At 43.0% G+C, this 26,559-nt stretch overlaps 1 protein-coding gene across 3 annotated transcripts in view; it reads left to right on the forward strand.

The window, feature by feature from the left end:
* The first annotated feature begins 16 nt into the window (after nt 1-16).
* The window catches only part of NSF (N-ethylmaleimide sensitive factor, vesicle fusing ATPase), a 119,526-nt gene continuing 92,983 nt past the window's right edge, over nt 17-26,559 (forward strand). Inside the window, exons 1-2 of one of the 3 annotated variants that reach the window (XM_014594182.3) lie at nt 17-107; nt 23,436-23,521. In XM_014594182.3, the coding sequence (XP_014449668.1) occupies nt 96-107; nt 23,436-23,521 (98 nt within the window). In that variant the 5' untranslated portion in view covers nt 17-95. Of the gene's footprint in view, nt 108-5,371; nt 5,392-7,727; nt 7,752-23,435; nt 23,522-26,559 lie in introns of those variants that run through there. The other 2 variants (XM_019492242.2, XM_019492241.2) reach the window with 2 other exon arrangements.

Consider the following 26,559-nt stretch of genomic DNA (forward strand, 5'->3'; position numbering starts at 1 on the left):
GGCCACGCCCCTCACGCTGCGTCGTGCGTAGCGGGGCGGGGAGCCGCGGCAGCTGCCTGTCAGTCGGCGCTGGGAGCCGGACGCACCGGGTCAAGATGGCGGGACGGGTGAGTGAGCTGGTGCGGCAGGGCAGGACCGCATTGCCCCTCTCCCGCGCTCCTGCCCGCCTCGCGGCGGCTTATCCTCCCCGGGGCAGCAGCGTGTCCTTCCCGCTCCGCCCCTGCCCCTGCCCCTGCCCGCGGGCGGGGTCCCTGGAGGCGACGCAGCCCTCGCCCGGGGCCGAACCGGCTGCACGCATGGCCCGCAGGCGCCCAGTGGGGCCCGCGGGGTTCAGGTGTTGCTGGCCGTGACACCCCCCCGGTGCCGCAGTCCCTGGGGCCACCGGGCCCGTGTCAGGTGCGTACCCCGCTGCCCAGAGGTTTTCGGAGCTTGGGGACCCAAAACAGTGTCCCTCCCCCTCCTTTTTTTTCTGTCAAAGAAACAAGTGAAAATTAAGAGCTGGTGTTTTCCAAACAGCCCCTCTCATCCACGGCTGAGTGAGAGCGGGCCCACGCTGCGTAAAAGGATGCCGTCCTTGTTTTTGCTTCTAGTGCTGGAACCACAATAAAAATGAGAGCAGCGACAACCCCTGGAACAGCTGGCTTCATCTGTTTGGGTCTCCCCCTCTTCCCGTTTCCTCCCGCACCCCTGAGAGATCACTGCACATGCGCTAGTCTTTGTTGTCAGGACATGACGGGTAGCGAAACAGGGCTGTCTCATATCGTGTAAACTCTTCCATGTTTTATTTTTACCACCCTGTATCAGATGTTGTCTGGATTTTCCTCTGATCCATCACCTGTCCCGTCACGTTTTTTTGGAATTTGCTAGAAATGGTGCTGTTTTTACAGCAGAAGGGGGAACTCACATGCAGCAGTCTGGCCTGATGGTGCGAAGGATGACGACGAAATGGTTGCATGGTGCAGTGTTTTTAACTGCGCGAGAACACGTCTGGTTGTGCTGCTGGCTTTTCTGGGTGAAGTTAGGTAGGGTGAATCTCCAGGTTTACGATTGCGAGTAAAGGAGAGTGCTTGTAGGATTTCTTTCTTTTTCTAGAAGCAGAGTGGCAAATGTTATTTAAAAAATAAAGGCTTAACTGCACCAACTTATCTTTTCCAGCACTGAGTGTTGCATGAGCAAGTCTTATTTTAAGGACTAGTGGAGCTAAAGCACCGAGTCTCATATGCTTAAAACCTAATAACCCTTCCATCCCCTTAAGAGCATGCTATTCTAGCATCAAAATGCAACTTGTCAAATGATGGGTGCCTTCAAATAATACTGTATGGCTAATATAGGTGTTCCATTGTGTTCACAACATAATCAAAACAGAGAATAAATGCTCGTGAAATCTAAGAAGCCTGACTGAGAGGAAAGTAGTCTATTTTTAAGGGAAAAAGTGATTTTAGTCACAAACATCTATTGCTTGTTTAATGTTCCTATAACTCCGTTGTGGCATTATCTTTGAACTTTTTAAAAGTTGAATGGTGTTGCCTACAGTTTCCAAACATTTTTCCTGATACGCAGTTGGTTTAAGTACATTGCAGCTCGCCAAACATGAAGTGTTTAGACTGAAAATAGTCTATGCCAAGAGGCTGTCTCAATCTGAACACCTTTTTTTGTTTGTTTTTTGGAAGTTTCAGCTAAGACCGGTTAGGCTATTTCATAGATTCATAGAAGTAGGGTCGGAAGGGACCTTGTAGATCATCAAGAGAATGCAGTTGGGGGGGAAAAAACAAACGTGTTTCTGTAGTGTCTCCATGCCTTACTGCAAGGATTTGAAATTTGGTAAGACGTGACTAGTATCAGGGGATGTGCCTTTTAGCTTCCCTCCATGTAAGCTTGTCTGAGAAGGCCTCTGAGTAAAACCCTCTGCACATGCTCAGCAGAAAATTCGCTGAAGACTCAGTAAATGCTAAGCATACTCAAGTCCAGGTTGTTGAAGCTGAGCTGGATTTGATCTGCTTCTTGTGGCTGCTGCACCAATAGCCAAAAGTACAAAGATGATTTTTCTGTGCTCTCTCTGCTGCTGTGTTGCAGCCTGCAGAATAGTACAGAGGTAACAAATGTTTTTGCTTGAGTTGGCTTGAATGCTGGAAGCAGGTTACCTGCAGCAGCGTTTGGATGAGCTAATTTACTCTGCTTTTTCAATTAGGTAAAGCTACCTTGGGTATGTTGTTTTGGTGCAGTCTTCAGCATACACATACTTGGGCCAGGGTTGACTTACTAAAATGAATGTTGTTGCTATTTAAAGATTTTATTATTAAAAATAAAGATGTTTAAAATGAAACTTGACTATAATACAAGATGGTAAAGCCTAAACAATGTACAACTGCCTAAAACATTAAAATAAATAATCCTCTAGCAGAAGCTTTGAGTTACAGGCTGCAAGCTTTTCTATATTAAAGAACTGGGGGAAGAGAACATCTGACTTCTGAGGGAGGTCAGGTATTATGAATATGGCACAACTACAATATTAAGAGAGTGATTCTGTAGGGTACTGGATGCAAAAGACTGACAAAGAGTCCAGGTCCCAATGCCTGAGGTAACTGAGTCCAGGAGATGCCAACATGGGTCTCAGCATGATTACATTTCAGTTACCACCCTAAGGTAGCTCTTTGACATGACTCAAAAGTTCATTCCGTAGTGAAAGTGTGGGGGTTCACCTTTTTGGGTGGCATGCCACTAATTAGCCCTAAACACTCTCTGAGTGCCATTGTGATCCCCTTCCTCTGTCTAATCTACTGCTCTGCTTTCTGCTCCCTTCTCTGTACCTGATCTCCTGCTCTGCTTTTTGCTTTCTGCCCTCCTCATCTGTCATATTTAGAGACTTCCCATGCTGCTGTGTGGCACTCATGCTGCAGGTTGGTCACCCTGATCTAGTGAGTAGGAATATATATTTCAGTATTTTCTAACATACCAAAATGTAACATTAATATTAATATTAAAATTAATTGATAATTATTTGAAAATATGATGCTGTAATGCTTTTTAAATTCATGTCTACAGCTAAGCAGATTCTCCTAGATTTAAGAAAGATGCATCAAATTTGGTGCAAAGGCTCTATTTAGTAGGAGCTAGATAGCAGCATAAGAGCAGGGGATAGTGAAACGGTGTGGATCATTCAGAAGCTAGAACATGGTTCCATGTAACAATTTCTGTATTTGCTGCTATCTTGAATAGCAGTGATGGGGGAAATGCCTCACTTCAGAATTTTAAAGCTCTTGGGTTTGCCTTCCTGAATGATTAAAAAATCAAAATAATGAAGTGTTAATATTAGGAAATGACTTTTAAAATACTGCTCTAGAAAGAAATTACTCGGATTTAGTTTAGAGCATTCTTCCTGTTACTGCAGTCATGGCTGGGCTGCTCAGATTGTTTGTGACCTTGACTCTGAGGAGGAGTAAAGAAGAGTTAATCCTCTGTCCCTCCTCCCCATGAAAGAAAGGTATTTTAATATCTTCATGCAGAGAGTAGTTCACCTTTGGTTTTGTACTGAAGGTCAGAGTTCTGAAATACAGAGGGGCCAAATACTGGAGGCTTTTTATTTCCACTTCTGCTTTACTCCATGGCTTTTGTAGTATATAGATGCTCTTATTACCTTGAAATCCACCTTTTAACTTTAAACATATAGGTATTAAAGATTATTTATATCATGCCCAAACCACCTTCAAATCTGTATATTGTCAGGGAGAGAGAACATTCTCAAGCTATTATAGGGTGATTGTGGGCTTTACAGAGACACTTGTGTAATGCTGGAATTGCTATCAGGTGATATGATAGTGATAATTCATTACAAACCTGTTACCTGAAATTCACCTGTGAGTTCCCTCCCAAAGCCTATTTTGGGGATATTGTACAGGAACCTGTGGACACCAATGACAAGGCTTTACCATTTTGAAATATGTTGTATCTGCAATCTAGAGTAGCCTAGTTCTGGTTTATTTTGTTCTGTCATTTGGGGCTCAAAAAATACTTGACAGAAAGTGAATTTTAACAGTTTAGACTAAAATGGTATAATGAAGAACAATGTCTGTGTAGTCTTTTCATTTCTAAAATTACTAGGTTTGCCTGAGTCGTCATCACCAATGATTTTTTCAGTTGGGTTCCTAGGAGATATTGCTTCCTTTTATACTGCTAGAGAGGGCCGTGTGATTTGAATGAAATGCCTTGCGGGCATTCAGAGAGTAAACAGGTAAATAGTAATAGAAATTGCCAAGCTTGGCAAATTCTGTATGGCAGAGATGATATCTCAGTGCTTTACAATACTGGGATGCTGTTGGCACATAATGTTATGCACCTTGTCTTCTATATCTGTCTCCAAGGAACAGAGAGACCCCTCTACACACACTCGCTGTGCTTGAAGTAACCTAGTAGAAACACTGAAATGGTTAGGATGTTTCACTGTTTGTTAGTCTTTGGTCTCGCCTCCTTCCCCATTCCCTTTTAACATATGGAATCAAAATCTTCAGATACAAGGTGTCATTAGACATCTATAAAAACATATTAACTTTTGGACTAATTTAGCTTTTCCTCTGCTGATGTGATATTCATCCATTTTCTTTTTTGAGGTCATTTATTTTTCTTGGTAGTAATCTTAGTATAATACGTTGAATTGGCTTAAAATAAGAGGGAGCTTTATACTTCAACATTAAAAGGTGGTGTCATCTTAACACTTGTATCTGAATTGGTCCAAGGCAGGGGTGGGCAATTATTTCGAGCAGAGGGCCACTTACTGAGTTTTGGCACGCCATCGAGAGCCGCATGACAGGCAGCCAGGGGCAGATAAATATTAATTTTCTACATTTTTAGGGGCCCTGTGGGCTGGATAAAATGGTCTGGTGGGCCACATCCGGCTCCTGGGATGCATTTTGCCCGCCCCTGGTCCAAGGGATTCCCATGTAAGATCTTCAGCCTTAAGAGATTCATAGATTCATAGATATTAGGGTTGGAAGGAACCTCAGGAGATCATTGAGTCTGACCCCCTGCATAGGCAGGAAAGTGTGCTGGGTTTAGATGACCCCAGCCAGATGCCTATCTAACCTCCTCTTGGAGACTCCCAGGGTAGGGGAGAGCACCACCTCCCTTGGGAGCCCATTCCAGATTTTGGCCACCCTTACCATGAAGAAGTTCTTCCTGATGTCCAGTCTAAATCTGCTTTCAGCTAGCTTATGGCCATTATTTCTTGTAACCCCCAGGGGCGCCTTAGTGAGTAGAGCCTCACCAATTCCCTTCTTCGACCCCATGATGAATTTATAGTCAGCCACAAGGTCACCTCTCAACCTTCTCTTGCAGAGGCTGAAGAGGTCCAGGTGCCCTGAATAAACTGTAGGCACGCCTCATGCAAGACTGTCCCAGGTACTCTGCTGACTCAACTTTTCTGTTCTCCCTCTCCCTCAACTTTTTAAAGTTGCATTTTAATACTCTAAATGTTAACAAACATATTGATGTTCCGTGGTTTTTACATTTTTCCATTATTTTTGACAGTGAATATAGGGTCTGATCCATTTCAATTCAATTTTACTTTCTGGGTTTCATGCTGAAGCTCATGGTTGTAAGTGCCACAGAAGGAACATTTAAATTCAAACTATAAGGTCTTTGTACTAGATTTTAAAAAATCATGACACATCCATTCATAGACTCTTATGAACCTGACTCTGTGCTAAATTGGCTGCCTCGTCACATGAGCTCTCACAAACCCTATGAGATCCGCTGGACCTTCCCCATTGACATACTGAACTGGTGGGCTGGGAGAAACATCACCTAGACCAGGGGTTCTCAACCTTTTTGTGCTGAGGACCAGCAAGCCGTGGACCAGCAAGCCATGGACCAGCAGTGACTGGCATACTGTGGGCCAGGTAGCCAACCCTTTTTCATACTCAGTATAAAAGTTGAGTCTGCAGTATGCTGGTCACTGCTAGTCTGCGGTTTGCTGGTCTGTGGTCACTTCTGGTCCAGCAGCTAACCCTTTGTGGCCCAGCACTGGGCCGTGGCCCAGCACTGGGCCATTGCCCAGGGGTTGGGAACCCCTGACCTAGACAAGAGAAATAGGGAAACTGATGGAAAAAGATGCAAATACCTTAGGTGAACAGACCTACTCACCCTGTGGACTGACCTATCCATTGTTTTCTGCTCTTCAGGAGCCAGCCATAGATGAGAGGGAGAGCAGCTGAAACACTGACAAACAAGCAGGCAGCAAGATATGTTTTGTTCTGGGCCATTTTCCTTTCACCTTTTGGCAAGAGACATGCAAGTCAAGTGTTACCTTGCTGTCGGGTTCTGAGAAACAAAATGGCTCTTTCATGTCAAGGATATCCCTGCCTTCAGCAGGAGCTTAACTAATATCTATAAAAAGCCTATTTGGGAATCATCTCATAGTGACCATTCATGGGTTACACTTACTGCTGTGCCAAACAAAATGTGGGTCTCCTTTCAGGGTCTCTCTTCAGTGACCATTTGATATCTTGGTGATAGACACTTTTGGCTCATGAAGATCTGGGAAGTAGGTGTTAGGTTGTCTTCTAGCTTGGGTGCGAGGCTATTCCAAGAAATTTTACAGCTCCTCTCTCTACTCCAATGAGAGCTCTCCCTTGGGACTAAATTGTGGACTAAACACCTTGTACTGAACATTCTTCTGATCGTTTTTCAGGAATGCACTGGAAGTCCGTCTTTAAAGTTTGTCAACCTGCTTACATTCTAGTTTGGCAAGGAGCTTTTTGTAGGTTAAGGCCTTATCAGGGGGCAGTAGTGCTGCACACTTGATGCCAAAGTTTGCTAAGTAGTAAAGCAGTCTTTATTCTAAAAATCAAACCTAGTTACAGGAAATATTTTTTCCATTTCTTTTCACCCATATGTAAAACATCTAAAAATTAATCTGGCATACTGCTGGTGTCAGGAGAGCTCCAAAATTAACACTGAATGCAGTACCCAATTCAGAAATTACTACTAGTCTGCAGTGCCAAAGTAACTGCTCCTGGCACAGCTTCAGTTATTAGGTGGATAAATCTTTGCACTTCAAATACTAAGGGAGAAGCCACTTGTCTTCTATGAGTTTTTGAGAGAATATTATTTAATCATGGAAACCTGGTAGTTGGAAGAGTCATAGGCAGTGGTGAACCAGATATAGGAGGGTACCTGATTGTGTTTTGTACCTTCATTAAGTTTTACCATTTAAATTTTTGCATTTTATCATTTCCTGCTGTTAGCAAGGAGGTTCTGCACTCTGTGCTTTTCAGTTACTGATACGACACATCTTCCTGCTTATTTTTTTCTGCTCTTGGTAACGGACTGCTATGGAACATCCCATTGCAATGGGAAATCTTTCCGTGCAAAAAAACAGGAAAACTTTTCTTTTTGGTAGCAGACAAGTACCCAAATGGATTGCAATGAGCCTTACTCCTGATTGAAGTCCTTTGGAGACAAGTACTGCATTTGTCAAACAGGTTGTTCTGGAACTGGCCACACCTTTAAAGCCTTTCCCATTTTGAGGCTATGCCTCTACCATTGATCTTCAGGTTTTGAAGAGATTTAAGATCTTCCTTCTCTCACAATCCTGTACCAGGATGAAAATGGCTGTTTCTGGATGTTTCTTGCTTTCTGGAGCACTTACCATTAGGGGTTCACCGACAGAGATTTTTGGCGCTGATACTGATAGCCTGTTTTTAAGGAGGCATATCGGCCGATACGGATACAATTTCTGATACAGCTGCATGCGGCTGGTAAGTCTCTTGTGGTAGAAGGGGAAGCGGGAAGGAAAGGGGTGTGGAGGGGCAGATCAAGGCCCCTGTGGTGAGGGAGGGAGTGGGACTGGGGTTGGGACAGGTGCTGCCCAGCTGGGGTGGGGCGGGTGTGGGATGGAGCCACAGCTTGTCCAAGGGGTGCAGGGATGGGGGGGGGGGTGGCTCCTGCTGTTGTGTGCACCCTGGAAGGGCGTGGGAGAAGGCAATTGCATACACTTTCAATTTTTGTTTGGCTTAGCTAAACAAGCCTTTCTCTACATATGGTCCAGTTCTTCTTTCTTGAATATGGGTGACCAGAATTCACAGATTCACAGAAGTTTAGGGCTGGAAGGGACCTCATGAGATCATCGGGTCCAGCCCCCCCTGCTGTGGGCAGGAAAGACTGCTGGGGTCAAATAACTCCAGCAAGGTGTGCATCCAGTCTCCTTTTGAAGATCTCCAGGGTAGGTGCCTGCACCCCCCCCTGCTGGGAGTCTAGTCTAGAGTCTGGTCACATGAACCGTGAAGAAGTTTTTCCTTATATCCAGTCTGAAATCTAGGATTTTATGATCGTTGCCCTGGGGCACTTTGGTGAATAGTTGTTGTTCACCTAGCCCCTAATGCTCTCCCCTAAGAGTTGCCACCAAATCCCCCTGAAACCTTCTCTTTTCCAGGCTGAACAGTCCCATATCTGCCAGCTTTTCCTCATATGGCTTGCTCTTCAGGCCTCTAATCATACGAGTGGCTTCTCTGTGTGTACAGTATTTTAAGTGAGCTCTTTCCAATGCCTTATATCAGGGGTTTTCAACCTTTTAAAATAAGTATACCCCTTCTGTCTCAGTTTCAGCTCATGTACCCCTTTATATTTTTTTCTTGTTTTTAAGGGGCAGTGTTGGGGGAGGACAGATCCAGACCCCTGTGGTGACGGAGGGAGGGAGTGGGGCAGGAGCAGGTGCTGCACAGCCAAGGCAGAGCACAGGATGGAGCTGGGAGCGGCTTGTCCGGGGGATGGGGGGCAGCTCCCGCCACTGCACACGCCCTGGGGGAGCCATGAGAGGTGTATCCCTGGATCTGTGCTTGAGGCAGGGTGGTATGCCACCATGGGCTGGGACCGGGGCAGCACTGGGCAGGGAACTACCCCTTCTGTCTACTGTAGATAACTTTTCCTGATACAGCCTGTAAACTTGTGATTTTACCAGGCACATCATATTAGTGATTCATAGTCATTCTGTAATTTAAGTAGGACACTCAGGTCTTTATCCTCCTCCTCAACTTCTGAGGTAGTCCCCATCTCCTTCAGTTTAACTAATAATTTGCACTTGATGGTGTCACAAGCTTCACTGAAATCCAGATTAGAGCTATTACAATTAGATTTCTCTCTAGAAAAACAGCTGTCTTGAGAGGTAGATCTAGTTGCGATCTACCTTTAGTAAGCCAATGTATTTTATTCTGTTTTCATTTGTATTCGTGTCTTTAATTATTCTTCCCTTCAAATTTTTTTCTCAGGTGTATGCAAAGCTTTAGGTTTGGCTAAGCCTATATCTTCCATGGTCACTTATTCTCTCTTGAATAATAATCACAATACCTGTTTTCTTGAAATCACATGGTACTGTCTCTGAACTGATAGCAAGGATTTAAAAAAAAATTTTCAGACTTCTGATTTGTATGCTGGTTCTTTATTTGATAGGGATTATCCAGTCCTCCTGACTTTAATGTATTTAGCTCTTTGAGGTTGGCTTCTACCTCAGCTATGGTAATTCCATTTCTCTACCATTAGTCCCCTTACCCATCTTTCTTTGTTCCCATGGTCAGCATCTGTGTCCTCATTAAAGGCTGAGGCAAAGCATTCCTTTTAGAATTTAGGCTATATCTGGATTTTTTGGCAATTTTGCCTGCATTCTGACTTCATAACAGCCTTCATAGAATCATAGAAAATTTGGGTTGGAAGGGACCTCAAGAGGTCATCTAGTCCAACCCCCTGCTCAAAGCAGGACCATCTCCAACTAGATCACTCCAGCCAAGGCTTTGTTTAGCTAGGGCTTAGAAATTTCAAAGGATGGAGACTCCACAACCTCTATGGGTAACCTGTTCCAGTGCTTTTTACTACCTTCCTAGTGAGAAAGTTCTTCCTAATATCTAACCTAAATTTCCCTTGCTGCAACTTGAGACCACTGCTCCTTGTTCTGTCATCTGCCACCCCGAGAACAGTCTAGCTCCATCTTCTTCAGAACCCCCCTTCAGGCAGTTGAAGGCTGCTATTAAATCCCCCTTTAGTCCCTTCTTCTCCAGACTAAATAAGCTTAGTTCCCTCAGCCTCTCCTCTGAAGTCATGTACCCCAGCCCCCAAACCATTTTTGTTGCCCTCCACTGGACTTTCTCCAACTTGCCCACATTCTTTCTGTAGTGGGGGGCCCAAAACTGAACACAGTACTCCAGATGTGGCCTCACCAGTGTCAGACAGTCAGATAATCATTTCCCTTGATCTGCTGGCAACACTCCTACTAATGCAGTTCGGAATGCTGTTAGCCTTCTTTGCAACAAGGGCATACTGGCTCATGTTTAGCTGCTTGTCCACTGTAACCCCCAGGCCCTTTTCTGCAGAGCTGCTGCTTAGCCAGTCAGTCCCCAGCCTATAGCGGTGCGTTGGATTGTTCTGTCGTATGTGCAGGACTTTGCACATGTCTTTGTTGAACATCATATGGTCCAATCCTCTAATTTGTTGAGGTCTGTCTGAATCCTAGGCCTACCCTCCAGCATATTCACTACTCCCCTCAGCTTGGTGTCATCTATGAACTTGCTGAAGTTGTACGCTGTCCCATCTTCCAGGTTGTTGATATTGAACAAAACTGTCCCCAGGACTGACCCCTGGGGCACTCCACTTAATGCTGGCTGCTAACTAGACATTGATCCACTGACTACTACCCTCTGAGCCTGATGATCCAGCCAGTTTTCTATCCACCTTCATTAAACCCATACTTCCTTAGCTTGCTTGCAAGAATATAGCAAGGCTTTTGATGTGGTCTCCCCACAAAAATCAAGATATATAACGTCCACTGCTCTTCCCACATCTACAGAGCCAGTCATCTCATCATTAGGGATCTGGGTTTTCTGTTTCCCATGGAAAATCACAGATTTTTTCCTTTAAAGGAGAAAAATGCAGGAAACCATGGGGTTCCCCTTGTGTGCTGGCAGAGATCCAGCCTATGAAGTGCTGCTTGGGGCTGGGAGAAATAGGATGCAGGGGGTGCCATGTGCATGTGTGCGCATGGACACATGCATATGGCCAGCAATACAGCCAGGCAGTGGTGGAGAACAGTTCCCCCAGCTACCTGCAGGTTAAGTCTATGAGGGGAAGGACATAGGCAACATGGGGAGGAACTGGGAGGAGGATGCAGACTGAGGTGGAGGTGGCTACGGTGAGGGAGGGAGTGGGGCAGGGTTGGCAGCTGGGGCTGGGGGTGGTGCCTGGGGTGCTGTGACTTGGGAGTGAGGGGCATATGGTACCCAGAGCAGCGCAGCAGGGACAGGAGGAGGAAGGTGAGCTAAGAAGTACCTGGACAGCTGCAGTAGCAGCAGAAGCAGCCCTGCTGGGAAACTGTGTGCACTGGCCAGGGCCAGGGTGGTGCCCTTGGGCATGGGGTGGGTGTAGGCTGCCCTGGGTGGGAACAGTTGGGGCTCAGCTCCATGTGAAGTGCTGTTGGGGGCACTTGCAGGTCAGGTGGGGTGGGTATGGACTGCACTTGCACCACATTGCCTGGGCAAACTGCTGCACGCACCCTCTGCCACTTTCCTCTCTTCCTCACCCATGACCGCCTCCTGGGACCTTGTGCATGAGTGACCCCCCATGCCTGCACAGGCAGCACCCACCCCCCCTTCACAATATATAAGAGTAAGACTTATTTTGAGCTATTATGCAATTGCCCCTGTATACGCTACTCAAAAAAATATATCAGTACAAAAATTCTTTTTTGAAATAACATTTTAAAATGTTATAGTAGATGTTTGATTTTTAGTATACGACTTGTTTTTTTATCTATAATTTGGTAAAATGATATATTTTGAAAGATTTTGTGTGCAGCCCTCAACAGCTCACCAAAACTCATTAAGTGGCCCACCAGCTGAAATAATTGCCCAACTCTGTGCTAGAGAATGGCCTTGCTGGCTGATTGCCTAGTACCACTGAGTATTGTTCTGTATGGCAGTACATCCAACTTCTGGCAAAAAATTTCCCTGCATCTGTTTTTTATTATTTATTTATTTATGGCAAACATTTGAATGCCCTTAGAAATGCTTGTAATGGAAAAAGTACAAAAAATACTTCTGTAATAATTGGTTAGGTTTGACTTCTTGGAACTTACTTTCTGATGGTTTTCCTCAGACCAACCCATTCTCAGGGATAATAGTCTCACTTTGAAATATATCTTAGAAACATTTATACAACTCCAACTAAAATTGAAAATGTTGTTCTCAGTGCAGTGTTTCAGCCCTCTCCCTCTATTAGACATTTCTAAAGTAGATGCCTTGGGATGACAGTGCAATCCCTGTAGCCAGGATTTTGCTGTATATGATGTAACAGCTGGTGCAGCTAGATCATCTGTTCTGGAGTTATTTTGAGATTTGTATGCATTTTGCTTAAATTTTCTAAACCAGATGTCAGACTTCTTTAGAACACCACTAACTTTTTCATGAAGAGGATGTTATATTTGTGAAATAAGGTTAGGAACAAAAAACAGAATTTCTAGTTCAGCAACAGAGTATGAAGATCACTTAGATTCCTTAACATTCAAAACTTGAAAGTAATTTCAGATACTTTTACTGCTCTAAGTTAAGGAAACTTTTAAAAAAGAGCTTTTTAATATTTTCTAAGGGTTCTACAGAGACTTTGTGTTTACATGATAATTCTATGCATGACCCATTAGGATGGAGAGAGCCTGCCTTTAGGATTAGCACTTTAAGAAAACTGCACAGATGGTATCTTCTCTAACCTCTCCAAAGCCTGGTGATTTGTTGAAAATGCATGCTATTGGCTGCTTGTCCTGTTTATTCTGTTTTGAAAATTGCCTAATGTGGGTATGGTGTTCAGTTTGCATGTGTAAAGTGGCATGCATGTTTTAATGGTGCTCTAGAAATACTGATTTTATAAACTTCAGTGTTGGTTTTTGATAAACTTGATAATGGTGCTTTTCATTGATGCAAATGTATTAACCAAGGATAGCTTTAGAATAAGATTTAACAGGCTTCTTGATCCATTTTGTTAGTGTAATAGAGCAGGGGTGCCAACTTCAAACGGTTTGGAGGGCCACATTCCCTCTTTCAGGTACCTATGGATGGCATCCCAGCTCTTGCGTTTTGGGGTTGTGGCCATGGTGGCAGAGCTTCCCATGGCACAAAGCCACACCCTAGTGAGAGGTGGCATGCTGGCAGCCTTGGCAACACTACAGGCAAAGCTTCTGCCACTGTGGCCAGAGCCCCAGCTGACCACGTTTTGGTCATGGTGGCAGGGCTTCTTGTTGCAGCACACTGCCTTGGTGCGAGCTAGGGTGCTGCCAACCTAAGCAGCGTCATGGACAGAGTTCCACCTCTGGCTGCAGCGGTGAGCCTTCCCATGGCAGTAGTCAAAGCCCTGTCTTTTGCAGGGTTACCAGGAGCTCCACCAGAACTGTTGGCAGCAACCTCTCTACTGTGGCTGAAACCAGGTCTCTGGCCATGGGGTGTAGGCCTTTCCACAGAGAGAGCCAGCACCTTGACAAGAGCTGGGTGCTATCACCCTGAGCAGCATTGGGGTTCCCATGGTGGTAGCCTACATCCCAGAGCCAGAGTGCTGGCAGCCCAAGAAGCACAGTAGGCAAACCCTGCCATTGTAGCCAGAGCCAGGGCTCTGGTTAGGTGCTGGGATGTCCAGTGGTAGAGATCAGTGCCACGGGAAGAGCCAGGGTGCAGACATCTCCAGTGGCACTATAGCCAGAAGCTCCACCACTGCAGTCAGAGCCCTCTGAGCCAGACTCTTCCCTCATCTCTAGCTATGGTGACAGGACTTCTGCCTGCAGTGCTGCTTGGTGCTGCTTTCCTTGGGGTACTGGCTGCTGCTGCAGGATGCCCTACCGCTAGAGTCAGGGCAAAAATCTGCAGGCCAGATGACCTGGATCAGCTGGCTGGATCTGGTCTGTGGACTATATGCTTGACACCTCTGTGATAGATTCCCTGAGTGGATATCATGAGCAAGTGTTGTGAGACAAACACTCAGATGTCATCTTGTGCTGTGTACCTGAATTTAGGTTCTGTGCTGAGATGTGATTATGTTGTAAGCGGAAGAATTGATTAAAGATGAAAAGTGTAGTAATATATTGCAGATGGGGCCAATCTGCAGCATGAGTGCCATAAGTTGCATATGCAGCCTCAGTATGTGGCACAGCAGATCAGTAACAGATAAGGCAGAAAGCAGGAGATAAGGCAGGGAGCACAGGGCAGGAAGCAGAAAGCAGAGCAGGAGATCAGGCAGAGGAAGGAGAACAGGGCTAACTTGTGACATCCCTGCCAGAAAGGTTAGTGCCCACTTATAGTGCTTGGCAGGGGCTGAACAACAAATTTAAGAACAAACAACATCTAGGCCAGTTAGTAAAACATAACATGTAGGTGTGTCCACTTTGGCACCTGCCTAAGAACAAGGGACCCTAATGTGAGGAATATACAAGTCTGTACACTGTAGGACCTAATTCAGAGCAAGCAGGCACAGTTTTGTTAGCCTTGCTTCCATGCACTTGTATCCTTTATAATCCTTTATTTATCCTTTAAAATAAGTTAGCCCTTATTTTACCGACATCATCAATACCTGAAGCATTGCTATCATACTGATATACATGCAGAACACAAATGTCATAGTACACTTGTTTCCTTTACAACATTATGTTTGTAATATAAAAATAAAGGTGACATGAAGGACCTTGTACACAGGAAATATAAGGTTTATCAGAGCATGGGGAGCAGGAGTAAGCAGATAAAAGTAGCTCAAGGCTTTGAGCATCTTCAGTTGTTTGTTACCTGGAACTGTTTAGGAGTTTTTTCAGGTTAGTATCCTACAGGGTTTTTTTGCTTGGCTCTTGACTGAGAGCTGTAGAACCTCTGGAATGGTGAACCGGGGGAATTGGTTTGCAGCCCTTCCTTGCTTCTGCAATACTATTTTTCTCACCTTTTATATGCAGATTTATATGCAGAATTTGTTTAAAATCCTTATTTTTAGCTTTGAAGAAATAGCAGTAAAGTAATTCATTTAAAATGTCAACAAGTGATGCCCATAAAACATAGGTGGGCAGTTATTTGGGCTGGAGTCCACTTAAGGAGTTTTGCTGAGCTCTTGGATGGGGAGGAGAGGACCTATCCGCAGCCCTTTCACAGCTGTTTACTTTGCACAGCAGTGTCCGGGAGTGGGGTGGGTGGGGCTGGGGCAGAGCTGTGATTTGCTCCTCACATGTCCCTGCAACAGGCACCAGTTCTGCAGGGAACCTATGTCCATCTCAGGGACATGTGGGGAGCAGATCACAGCTCTGACCTGAGCCCCGGTCCTGGTCTGTGATTCCGGCCCCACTACCACCACCTGTTCCACTCCTAGATGCCACATCCCACCTACCTGCAGCCCGATCCCTTCTGCCCGGGTAAGCGCACCCTGCTTGTGGGGGTCCTGAGTCAGTCTCCATGGAGACCCCGCCTGTCCTTTCCATTTGGCATCTCTGGCAGTGGATGTGGGGCGAACAAGCCTGGGGTGCCCAGGCAGTGGGGCTGGGGCTTGGGCTGGTGGCAGTGGTGGGGTGCACACCTGCTCCCAGGTGGCAGCAGGGGCTGCCAAGAAGCCAAGTCTGGCTTCTGCACTGTGCTGCCCCTGTTCTGCTGCTTAGCCCTGTAACCTGGTGGGTTGTGCCAGGTGGCACTTCTGCACCCAAGGGCAGAGACACCAGCTGCATGCACCATGGTGCCCACTGCACCTGGGCCAGGCAGGGCTAAGAGACCTGCTGTGGGCCACATGGAATCACTTGGGGGGCCAAATCCAGCCTGTGGGCTGTTTTACCCACCCCTGCCATAAAGCTTGAGGAATTATGATGGGCAATAAATTATTTTACTGAAATCTACACAGAAAAACTGTTCTCTGAATCAACTGCTTTAATAATCAAAGACAGTTCTGGTGTTTAAATGAAATATGTGATGTGGTAGGGGATAATGCATAATGGTGGCATAGTGTTCAGGAATACATCATAATTGTCCAAGATGTGGCCACTGTAAAATTCTTGTGCATACAAATTCTTATCCCTGCAGTAACGGTGTTTGGGGTTGGACAGGGCTTCCAGTAGGCAAAGCAAATTGGTTTTAAAATTCTCTTAATTCTATACTGAGAAGGTAGGATTAGATGTATAACTCATAATCCATTAACTGTTTGGTATCTGCAGACCATCACTCAAAAGTCTCTTTAGCTGTTAAACAAACCTCAAGGGCTGTGTTAAAATCCTGAAGATCCTTCTGGGTATTGACAGATGAGGGCTGTGTTAAATCTTAAAGATCCTTCTGGGTGTTGACAGATATGACAATTGAAACATTAAGTGAAACATTTGGAAATACTTCAAAAAAGAAATGTTTTATCCAGGGGACACACACATCCCTGAAATGTTTTCAGAACTAGCTAGTGTATGCAACATTACTTCTGCTGAACAGAGCCATTCTACTGCATCAGATGTCTAATATTGATAGGGATCTACCGCCACTACGATTTTTGTGGAAACTATGAATTTGGGCAGGCCCTGCGAAAAAGCTTGGGGTCTGCGGTTTTGGCAGGCTCCCAGGAAAAAAAAAACCTCACTGAAAATAAAATGCTGGCTCCATCTAGGGAACCAGCAGTCCTTGTGGTTGCTGCAGCCTGGTCATGCAGCCCACGGTGGGAGACAGAGGGGGAAGGGAAAGGGGCTGCCAGCATGGCAAGATGGCACCACTCTGCCCCTCGCAGCTGATTGCCTGCAAGGGCTGCCAGTCATGTGGCTCTGCCCCTTGCCACCAGTCAGGAGAAGTCATCTGCAGACTGGATTGTATTAACCATGGTGTCAATATGGACTGGATTCTTATCCAGTAATTTGAACTACTTGTTTACTTTGGTGTCCCTCCAGTTGCTAATGCCTTGTTCATCCCAATTGATTTAATCAACCCATCCATTACCTTTCTTAGCAGTTTCCCCTCTCCCTCCCTTTCACTTATACCTGTCTTTTCTTTCTGCTTGACCATTTGTACCATCTGACAAAATATGTTGTTCCCTACAAAAGCTCATGCTTCTCTGAATCAGCTAGTCTGTAAGGTGCCATATTGCCCTATCTTCTGCCTAAATTAAATGTATAATATAGGAAGCCTAGCCCACATTTGAGTATCTGGTTCTCAGTGCAAGGAACAAAATCTCCCAGCTTTAAGTGCTATTTTATGACCTGCTCTGTAGGATTAGGAAGTTAATCTTTCCTGTGTCAAATGAAGAGCATCTTTGCTTTTTTTTTTTTTTTACAAAGGCAGTGTGTTTATCTCCTATTCATTAAAAACTGATAATTTAGTGGCTTCTGAGCTGGAAAACATCATCTCCAATATGTCATTTAGTGCCCTCCAGTTCTCTATTTTACTAGGACTTAAATTTCATATTTACAGTTTAATTATTTTGAGTTTACTTTAACTTTATTCTTGCTGAATAAAATCCAAAGGCTGTCCTAGGGACCTCCCTTCAGACTCAATTCATTCTGCTTCATTGATATGCCAAACTTTTTCCACAGGATACTTTTTCTGACTTGAATAGACTAGGCACAGATTTTTATGCATGAGCTATATGTTAAAATAGCTGGAAAGAGATGGTTTTGTGGCTTAAGTCTGTCTTGAAATACTGGACCTTGTAGTACTATTGAGTTAATTCAGAATGTTAATCTTCTGCAGTAGAGAAATTGGAATGCATACAACCATTAGGATCTAAATTATTTATTTGCTATAGAGCCTTGTTTGTTCTGTTGGACACTAAAGTAATTTTTGTAAAATTGCCTTTGAGTCTATATGAAAACTTTACATGAAGTGTTTCCTTTCCTACTATTGTACAATATGACTTTGTACAGGTTAATTGCTGCTGTGATCCCAGAGATGGCTAATTCCAAGCCATGCTGTAATGAAGTGGCTTGTCCAGATACTTGTTTCCAGAATGAAAAGTGTTGCATAAGTGTAACATTTATTTTCAGCATCAGTGATCCTCCTGCCATTATATTCTCATAGTTGTTCTTCACACCTTCAGTAATGAGTTGATGCTAGTGTTAAGATTTGGAGTGATACATCATAAGGTAGGGAGGAACGCTTCCTACTGTGCAGCATAGGAGGTATTATTATAACCTATAGTCTTATTGCAGACTGGAAGGTGAACTTAAGTAGGCCATAACGAAGTATGTTCATGTGTGATTGCAGCTAGGACATAGCTGTAGTGGGGTGGAGGGAGGCTGGCAGCTGGAAAAACCTCAAAGTAGAGATCCATCTAGACTTTGGATTCCAGCTATCCTTTAGAGAACCTCCTCTGTCTTGTTAGGGGAGATTCCTCATCTGACATACCTGAGCAGGTTGATCACATCACAGCTATACCTGCAGGGAGCTGGGGGATGAGGAATTCCTCATAAGAATGTCTCCTTTTCTGTCATAGGCATCGCGGCAGCTTATGCCCCAAGTCTGGTTGAGTGCTCAAGGTTTACTTTGGGCTGCAAACCTGTCCAGGACCTTAAAAAAATACCTGTATAGCCAACTTGTGCTGACCTCTCTGCTGTGTGACTGTACTGTTGCCTATATCCATTCTTAGCTCAAATACAGTTGCCCCTCTTGCCAGTATCATAGCAAGGGTAGTGCACTATTGCCAGGCACCCTTGCACAGAGGTGCCAAATTAAATGGAAGTAACAATGCACAGAGTGTGTGTGTGTTGGTGGGGTGCTTTTCACATGACCTGCAGTAGGTGCCAAAATGTCTGGCTACAGCTGGACCAGAGGATGGTTTGGGATGTGTCAGTGTGGAAGACAGCTAGGCAAATAAATACAGATGCATCAAGAAACTTTTTATTATACAAAAGCTTGCAGAATGGGATGCCTGTATTGCTTTATAGAGCTGTGCCACTACATTTATGTGTCTCTATATAAACACAAGGGGTGTTACAGAGTGCTGAGCAAAGTTCAAAGCAACCTATTAAAGATTTGACTTCCATATACTAGATTCTTGCTATTATGTGTAGGTAGCAGTCTGTCACTTGGGATTAAAAATGTGTTTGAGGGTCAGTGTCATAATTGGTTCTTTAATTCAGAACCCCCTGGGGCAGGTATTGCATATCAAATATGTTTAGCTGCAGTTTTGTTTGCTGGAACAGTAAGTATGATTCACACAGAAGCCAAAGCAACAATGCTGAAGTAGCAAACTTGTTTCAAACAAGGCATTGACAACCTGAGGATTGTTCTTACAAGATAGATCAAATTTCTTTTTCCAAGCATGCTGCAGTGTATTTTTCGTGCTGAAAAATTATGAATTGAATCAAATGCCACCTTTTGGTACTGGCAGGCATATTCAAATTTCTTCGAGATGAAAAACAATTCTGGTTTGCAATTTTTATTTGTGTCAAGGGACAGCCTTTAAGCCATAAAACACTATTTACTTCTGTGCTCAAGTGAATTAATGTTAAATAATGTATAGGCATATATGTACTTCAAGAATTTTAGTTTTACCTGACTCAGCCTGGTTCTTTTAATTTTTCCTAACATTGAGAATTCTGGGTGACAAAGCATCCCTGCTTATAAATGTGCAGAGACTATTTTCTCCTGCTTGCCCCCAGTTACTCCAGAAAGGCCAAAGGGGAAAAATGGAGCAGAACAGTGACTCATCACAGGAAGCCTGCTTGGGGCAAGAGCTCAAATTATGCAAGAACAGTGACAGTGCTATTTGTTCTCATGTTGCAGTTCAAGTTTGTGCTTTGAACTAGAGAAAGGCCATTTGGAAGGAGAATGCTTTTTAAGCTAGTGAATATATAGGACCAACATGTCCACCAACTCTTACGTGTTGACCAACTCGCATGGTGATTCTGTAGTTGCCAGGTCCAGTGGAAAAAGAGTTTGATCAAATGTAGGAACACTGGATGAAAAAAACAGAGCCTGCTTATTTGGTTACCTATAAAGGCAGGTGGTACTTCTACCTAAATGTGATCCAGCATTGTTATAAATTAACAGTTCTTGTTTAGATTGGCAATTTAGGCTATAGCTTGAGTCTGCAAACCAAATGTTTAAAAAATGGTATTGTGGCATTTCATGTTTATTTTCTGTCCGTGACTCCATATCAAATGTCTTCCTTTTACAAGTAGGAGGTTCATGTTCCCTTCCAGAGATTCCCTTCAGATGAGCCTAATTCTCATCTTTCACAGCTGTTTTTCTAGAGTAACTCCATTAATGTAAATGGATACAGAAGTATAATGAAGACAGATGCTCCTATTCCACCCTTCTCCCTCCTATTCCTTGCTGCTGTTGCTACCCTGTGCAGTGTATACTGCTGTGGCGGGAGCATGACCTTTTAGAATAGTCATGTTTAATTTTTTGGCTTTTTTTGGAAGCTGACAAGATTTTGCTGACATGCAAATGATAAGAAGAAGAAATGACATGTTTCAAAAGTCTCTGCTAAATCTGAATAGTTTCTTAAGAGAAAAAAGGTTGATTCTGTCTGTACACTTCTTATTTTCTGTTAAATCTGATAGGCTTGCTAAAAACAATTGAGCTTTTAAAGCTGATTATTAAAGATTATTGGTTATATTTCCAATAATGTTAGGTAACCTAAATATAGGGCTGTGGGATCCTCCTGAGGTGAATTATCTTGTAAACATTTTTTTAATGTTGGTCTGAAAATTAATGATTCAGTCTTTCATAGTAAGGGATGGGACAGGGAGTTTTTTTTGTTTGGTTTTTTTTTTTAATGGAGCATTTTTGATGTATGATAATTTTTAATGCAGAGATTCTGTGGAAGTGCAGAGTGATCAGTTCAGAATTATAATACTGAAAACAACCATGAAGTAGTAGAAGTCCAGTTGAAGTGATAACTTTTGAGATTATTAAATTTACTCTTTTATTAAAGCAGCTGAAAAGGATGGGGGACTGAGGATTCTCTCCTTGTTTTTTTTCTTTGTGTCCATGCAAGTGCTCCTTTCCATCAGTGGATTGGTGTTAGCAATGCAGTCAAACTTCAGTTTTCTATGCAACACCTATGAATGCATTTGTATAGGATTGTTTTGGCAGTTTTGTTTTTGTGTGGCTTTTAAACATGTTTTTTTCACACTTTTCTTCACTTTTCCTTTCCCCACCCCTCCAAAAATAATTAGTGTTTGCTTGCAGACACAAAAAAAACCCAAGATGGTGCTTAAACTCGACACCTTCCCATGCTGAGCTCCATGCATGCCCAGAAGAGACAGTGTGTTACTTCAAGCCAGCTTGCCTGATTTCTGTAAAGATCAGGTGCGTTAGTGGGCACTTTAGTGGGGCTTTTTTGGCACTATTACCTAATAGCTGATTGAATTGTTTGATTCAAAAAGCCTTGTTGAAGAGCCCAATCTTAAGAGACACTGCAGAGCCGGATCGAAGTAATGAGCTGCTTCTTATGGTAAAGTATGTTTTAACATCTGCAAGCAGCGAAATAAATAATCCTGATCCTCATGTTTTGACGTATCAAGTTACTTCTTATATACAAGGAAAGGTCTCCTAGGCCTGTAATCTCAGTGTCATATATGACAAATCTCTTCCTCCTCATCCATTATCCTAGGTATGTCCTGTTCCTACTTCCTCATCCTATGTGATTTATCCCTGCCTATGCCTCCTCCCTCCCTCAATTTGAAACTTTTTTTTACCCTGAATGAGGCAGACCATTACAGGTATCTTTTTTTTTTTTTACTGCCTCTGCTCCTGTTTGTTTTAAAATCTACCTTCCAAAGTTGCAGTGGTTTCCCTCTGCTCACTTTCCCTCCCCCTGCCCCCCTCACCTGCCGCCCTCCATGCCCCCTTTTTAAATCTATTCATTGGCTTCCTGTTTCTCTCTGTCAAATTCATGTTGTTCTTTGTCATTACAAGGCACTATATGACCTCACCCCTGTCAACCTCATTAGTCTTGCTTCTTTTTTTTTTCTCCTGCATTCCACCTTCTGTTCTCAGCTTTATGCTTTCTGTGCTGGACGTAGTACCCACAACAGATGAGTCCATCCACTTTGCTGGTGTTCTTTTTGATCAGATCCCTCTTTTAGGATGTCTTCAAATGGTGTTGTCCCTCTTAATCTTCTCAGTGGCCCCCAGGCCCTAGGCAGCAGCACTTTTATAATACCATTTGTTTTCTTGCCCTAAAGTGCTTACTGTCTAAGAAGGGCAAGATTATGTAGGTTTATCCAGGTCTGTACATGCTGTGTAGATTAAAGGAGCTATGTAATATCTGTTTTAACTTGTAACTTGTGCATTAGGGATAAATAAAATGCACAGGGTAGGTTTACACTCTCTGGATGTTAAAACATGCTTATTAGTGAAATTTTTTTTTGCTTGCCTAGCAAGGTCTTTTTGTGTTGTGTATATATGGGACTGATTAGCCATTATTTCCTCGGGATTCTGAAGCTGCAGCATAATGTTATGGATCAAGAGTCCTTTCTTTCTAGTTAAGATTTAACTAGCTGTCTTTTATCTTCTCTGCAACTTTGTCCAACTGGGCATGTATAGATCCTTAACTTGTTCCAGGAGAGAAATATTTGGAAAGTTTATGGAAAACTGGACAGTTTGAGAGAGAGGGTTAAAGTTGGGGTCACTTCACTTGTGTTTCCATATGTACAGTCTTCACATTATAATATAAAATGTTTATAGGGAATCCTTAAATTTAGTAACTTTTATCAACTCCAATTACATGCATATCAGAAAGCAGCATGACTTGCTTACTGTATAGCATAATATGGATCTCTTGTAAGCTTATTGCATACATTATAACAAACATTGCTCATATGTCCAATTTAGGTGCATAAACTAGTTAAGTGTGTAGCAGTTTTTCAACCCTTTGTTCTACTTTGTAATTCAGTTGTATTCTTTTTAACTGCTTAATAATTGGCTCCAGAAGTAGTAAATGGAAAGCAGTTGTCCAGGTCTGCTATTAAAAGCCTGGAAAAGGATTGGAGCTAGTTGTTTCAGGGTAGCAAATAGTACAGCATTTGACCCATCTTCCACTGCACAGTCAGACTGTTTTTCTGCCAGCACTTTGAGTTATCTTCAGAATTATATATGGAACATGGTGCGTGCAACATGTTTTCTATGCCTAGTGTTACTAAGAAGGCTTATTATTTTCCAGGTGATTTTAGGAAAGTCGTATGTAGAAGTTGCAGCTTTCATCTTATCCAGAGGTTCCAGGGCGTAGATGTCTGGTCAGTTTATGCTTTAGAGAAAAACTGTTGCAAGTGTTTTTAGAAATCAATGGTATAAGAAGGTGCATTTTGCTCCTGACAGCAAACTCTGCATCTCCCTGGCATTATAAGTGCTACTATGATCTCAAGTGGGCAGTTTGCTTCCCATCTCATTAGTGAAGTATGAAAAATGTATGACAAAATGTGATGCTTGCATTTTTTGCATTGTTAGTGATTCCTCCCCTCCTTTTATTTTTTCCAATAGACTATGCAAGCCGCAAGATGTCCCACAGATGAACTGTCCTTAACTAACTGTGCTGTGGTGAATGAGAAGGACTTCCAGTCTGGCCAGTAAGTATCCACTATCACTCTTTTTTTAAGAAGTCCCAGAGAGTGATGCTTTAGCCTGAACACTATCAGTAACAGTTATGAAATGGACTTGTACCCAGAATCTAGATGTGCAAGGGCTTGATGAATAAGGATAGGTATCTCTGTTTTCAGAACAAGCATAGGGTTGGCAAGTTAGCACAGTCTTGCACTGCATTATCTTCAGAGGTTAAAAATGAGGGTGTGGCTTCTTCCTAAATTTATCTTTAGACGTAAGCAAAGAGGGTGCTTTTCAGTTCAGTATTAGTATACAAAATATGGGATGAACTAGTCCTATAGCCTAGTATCCAAGACAGGTGTTTTTAGATTGCTGTACTATTTTTTTTCTTTAATAGAATTTCTGTCTGAGAGCAAATGCTGGCAGGGTTCCTTTCAGGTAAGCCTCCTGCTGCTGCTTCAACATCAGAACTGATAAAGCTTTCTATTTAAGGCTTCTTTTTTAACCATGACCACCTGCTGCTGTTCTGATTATCTAGGAAAGGAGCAGCCTGAAAGGAGCACCCTATTTCCATCTTATGTAGCCTTTTTTTTGCTATGGGGGATATGGTCATCTGAAAACTCAGTACAGGCTGGAAACTCCTCCCAGCTCTCTGTATGATGACAGATAGGTCCTTAGGGATGCATTTTAAGTATTAAAAGGATTTTTCATGTTTCTGTGTGTGGGTCTGTGCATAGTGAAAATGTGTAGGATGGTGTTTCTCCACCTTGCTGCTTCAGAGGAAAAACACATATTTTAAGGCTTTTCAGCTTCTGACCTGAGATCCATTTAACTCCTCCAACATGAGCTACCATGGAGAGCTCCTTTAACTCAGGGAGCTGTCCCAGCCCACCAGTTATGATCTGTACCTGATCCGATAGAAGAGAGGAGGTGGCACTGGTAGGATGGCAAAAATTCCTTGCCTCCTGAAGCTGAGCATCATTTTTGGCTCCTGCATTCCTCAGTGGTCTTTGGACATGGTTTTGAACAGTGTACTTGCAATGTATTGTCCCAATTCATAATGGAGAGCTCTTCTTTTAGACTGCAAATTAAGGTACAGTTAATTGTTGATTTAAAAAATAAGGAATAGATAGTCCTTGTGACAAAGGCTTGAAGTAATTTTTTTTAAAGACTTTTTAAAAATAATTGGCCTGCTGCCTTTGGGATAGTGTGTAAAGCAAGGCGGAGAGAACAGTTAATCACGTCACATGCTGAAATGTACACTTATCTTGGCAGTATGAAATTGAAGTCTCCTTTGTTCAGATTCAAAAGCCTTTTGCCTTGTGCTTGGAATATGAAACTAGGCCATTCGGATTGCTTCTCTTAAGTTCTTGTACTTGTGTATAGGCATCCAAGTATAGTCTTGTACAGGAGATTCACCAAGTGAATCTGAACATGGTAAAATGGAAGGATTTCTGCCTGTCCTTGGAGAGTATATAGCCATTCAGGTTAGAAAGCTAGCTATTGTGTATAACAATAGGTGAGCCGGCATACTTTTGAAGCTGCTGTGTAGAAGGCTAGTTTGCTGTAGACATTGGCTTCTTTCCTCCTCCTTATGAATGCTTAAAATAGATTGGAGAAAAACACTCCCAAATAGCAGTTAGTAATGGAGCAAAATGCAGTAGTAGAAGTGTAAATATCCAGTTAAACTTTCTGGTTAAAATGTGTGCCCCGAAAGGAGTTAGATGGGGTTCCTGTGAATTGCACTCTGGTTTGGGCAGTGAAATCCTACATGTGTTCTTTTCTTTTGTGAATATTGCCCTTACCCTCTTTGCCTCAGTTCCCTATCTGTAAAATGGGGTACTCACTACAAATAATATTTTAAGTGTTCAGATACTAAGATAAGTAAGGCCATGCAAGAGGCAGGTGCCAATAGGTTGTCTGCATACATTGTACTTGCACAAATAAATATGAGTGGGTCACTTTCACAGTTTTCTTAACCTTTCCTCAAAATGGATTTCTTTTATTAATAAGCGACATTTATTTTTTTGCATGCTAAGAATTAGCATCTTTGCTAACCTTTCCTAAATGAAGTAATGGAAGAACCTAAGTTCTAGACCTGTAGGAGTCAACTGTCTTCATTATGGTACTGTATAGATAACTTATATGCTGCATGTATGAAAGTACAGAGAATAGTGATTACAAATTGGTGTATTGTAATCATAAAAGTGCTGGGTATGCTGCTATGTAAATTTATCACTCAGCCTAATAGGTTTGCTTGTTTTCAAGAATTTAAAGCTTGGTTGGGAACCATCACTGATTGTTGTTAATAACTAGAAATTGCTCTTAAGCTATAAGCCTGGAATGCAGAAGAATTGTTACAATATTAGACCAGAGTCAAAGAGCATAATCATTTATCTGCAATGCAGAAAATCTGAGTGAGCCCATCTCTGTTATCTGTAGTTCTGCCATAAAGCTGCATACAATCAGTTGACTTATTAATTTATAAATGAATGCTTGTCATATTACCTGGTCCTTGATTGACTAAAGAGAAGGTGTTAGCAGCAGCATATCCTGAAGTGGGCTGCATGCAACTTAATACCTTGTTAAGCAAAGAAGCCATGGCATGATTCTAAACCAACAAGCTAGGGCACTAGGTTTCAATAAGATCCTTTGAAGGGTGCTATGAGGTGTGAGGAAATAAGCAGATAAGCTATGCAGGTAAACCAAGCTCAGGTTTTTCCCTGCCCAGACGATCCTACATCTCTTCAGTCCCTGTGTAAAGAGGTAGGTAGTGCAATATATACATTTAGTTTCTGAAATTGGGTGCCACTCAGTTGACATGGAGGGGTGGCTCAAGCTGTGGAGGGGTGGCTCAAGTCCAAAAAGGCTGAGAACCACTGAGCTATGAAAAAATCATTGTATCTTAAATTTCTATATTATGTTTAGATATTCTCATCAATCCCAAAGCACTCTGGAAACAAACATGCATACAAAAAGTAGGCAGTCAACTCCATGGTGCTGAGGACAGCAGCATGGTAAAGAAGTGTCTGGGCAGGGAATACTATATTTACTCACCTACCAT

The sequence above is a fragment of the Alligator mississippiensis genome, chromosome 4 (genome assembly GCF_030867095.1).
Source record: "Alligator mississippiensis isolate rAllMis1 chromosome 4, rAllMis1, whole genome shotgun sequence".
Lineage (NCBI taxonomy): Eukaryota > Metazoa > Chordata > Crocodylia > Alligatoridae > Alligator > Alligator mississippiensis.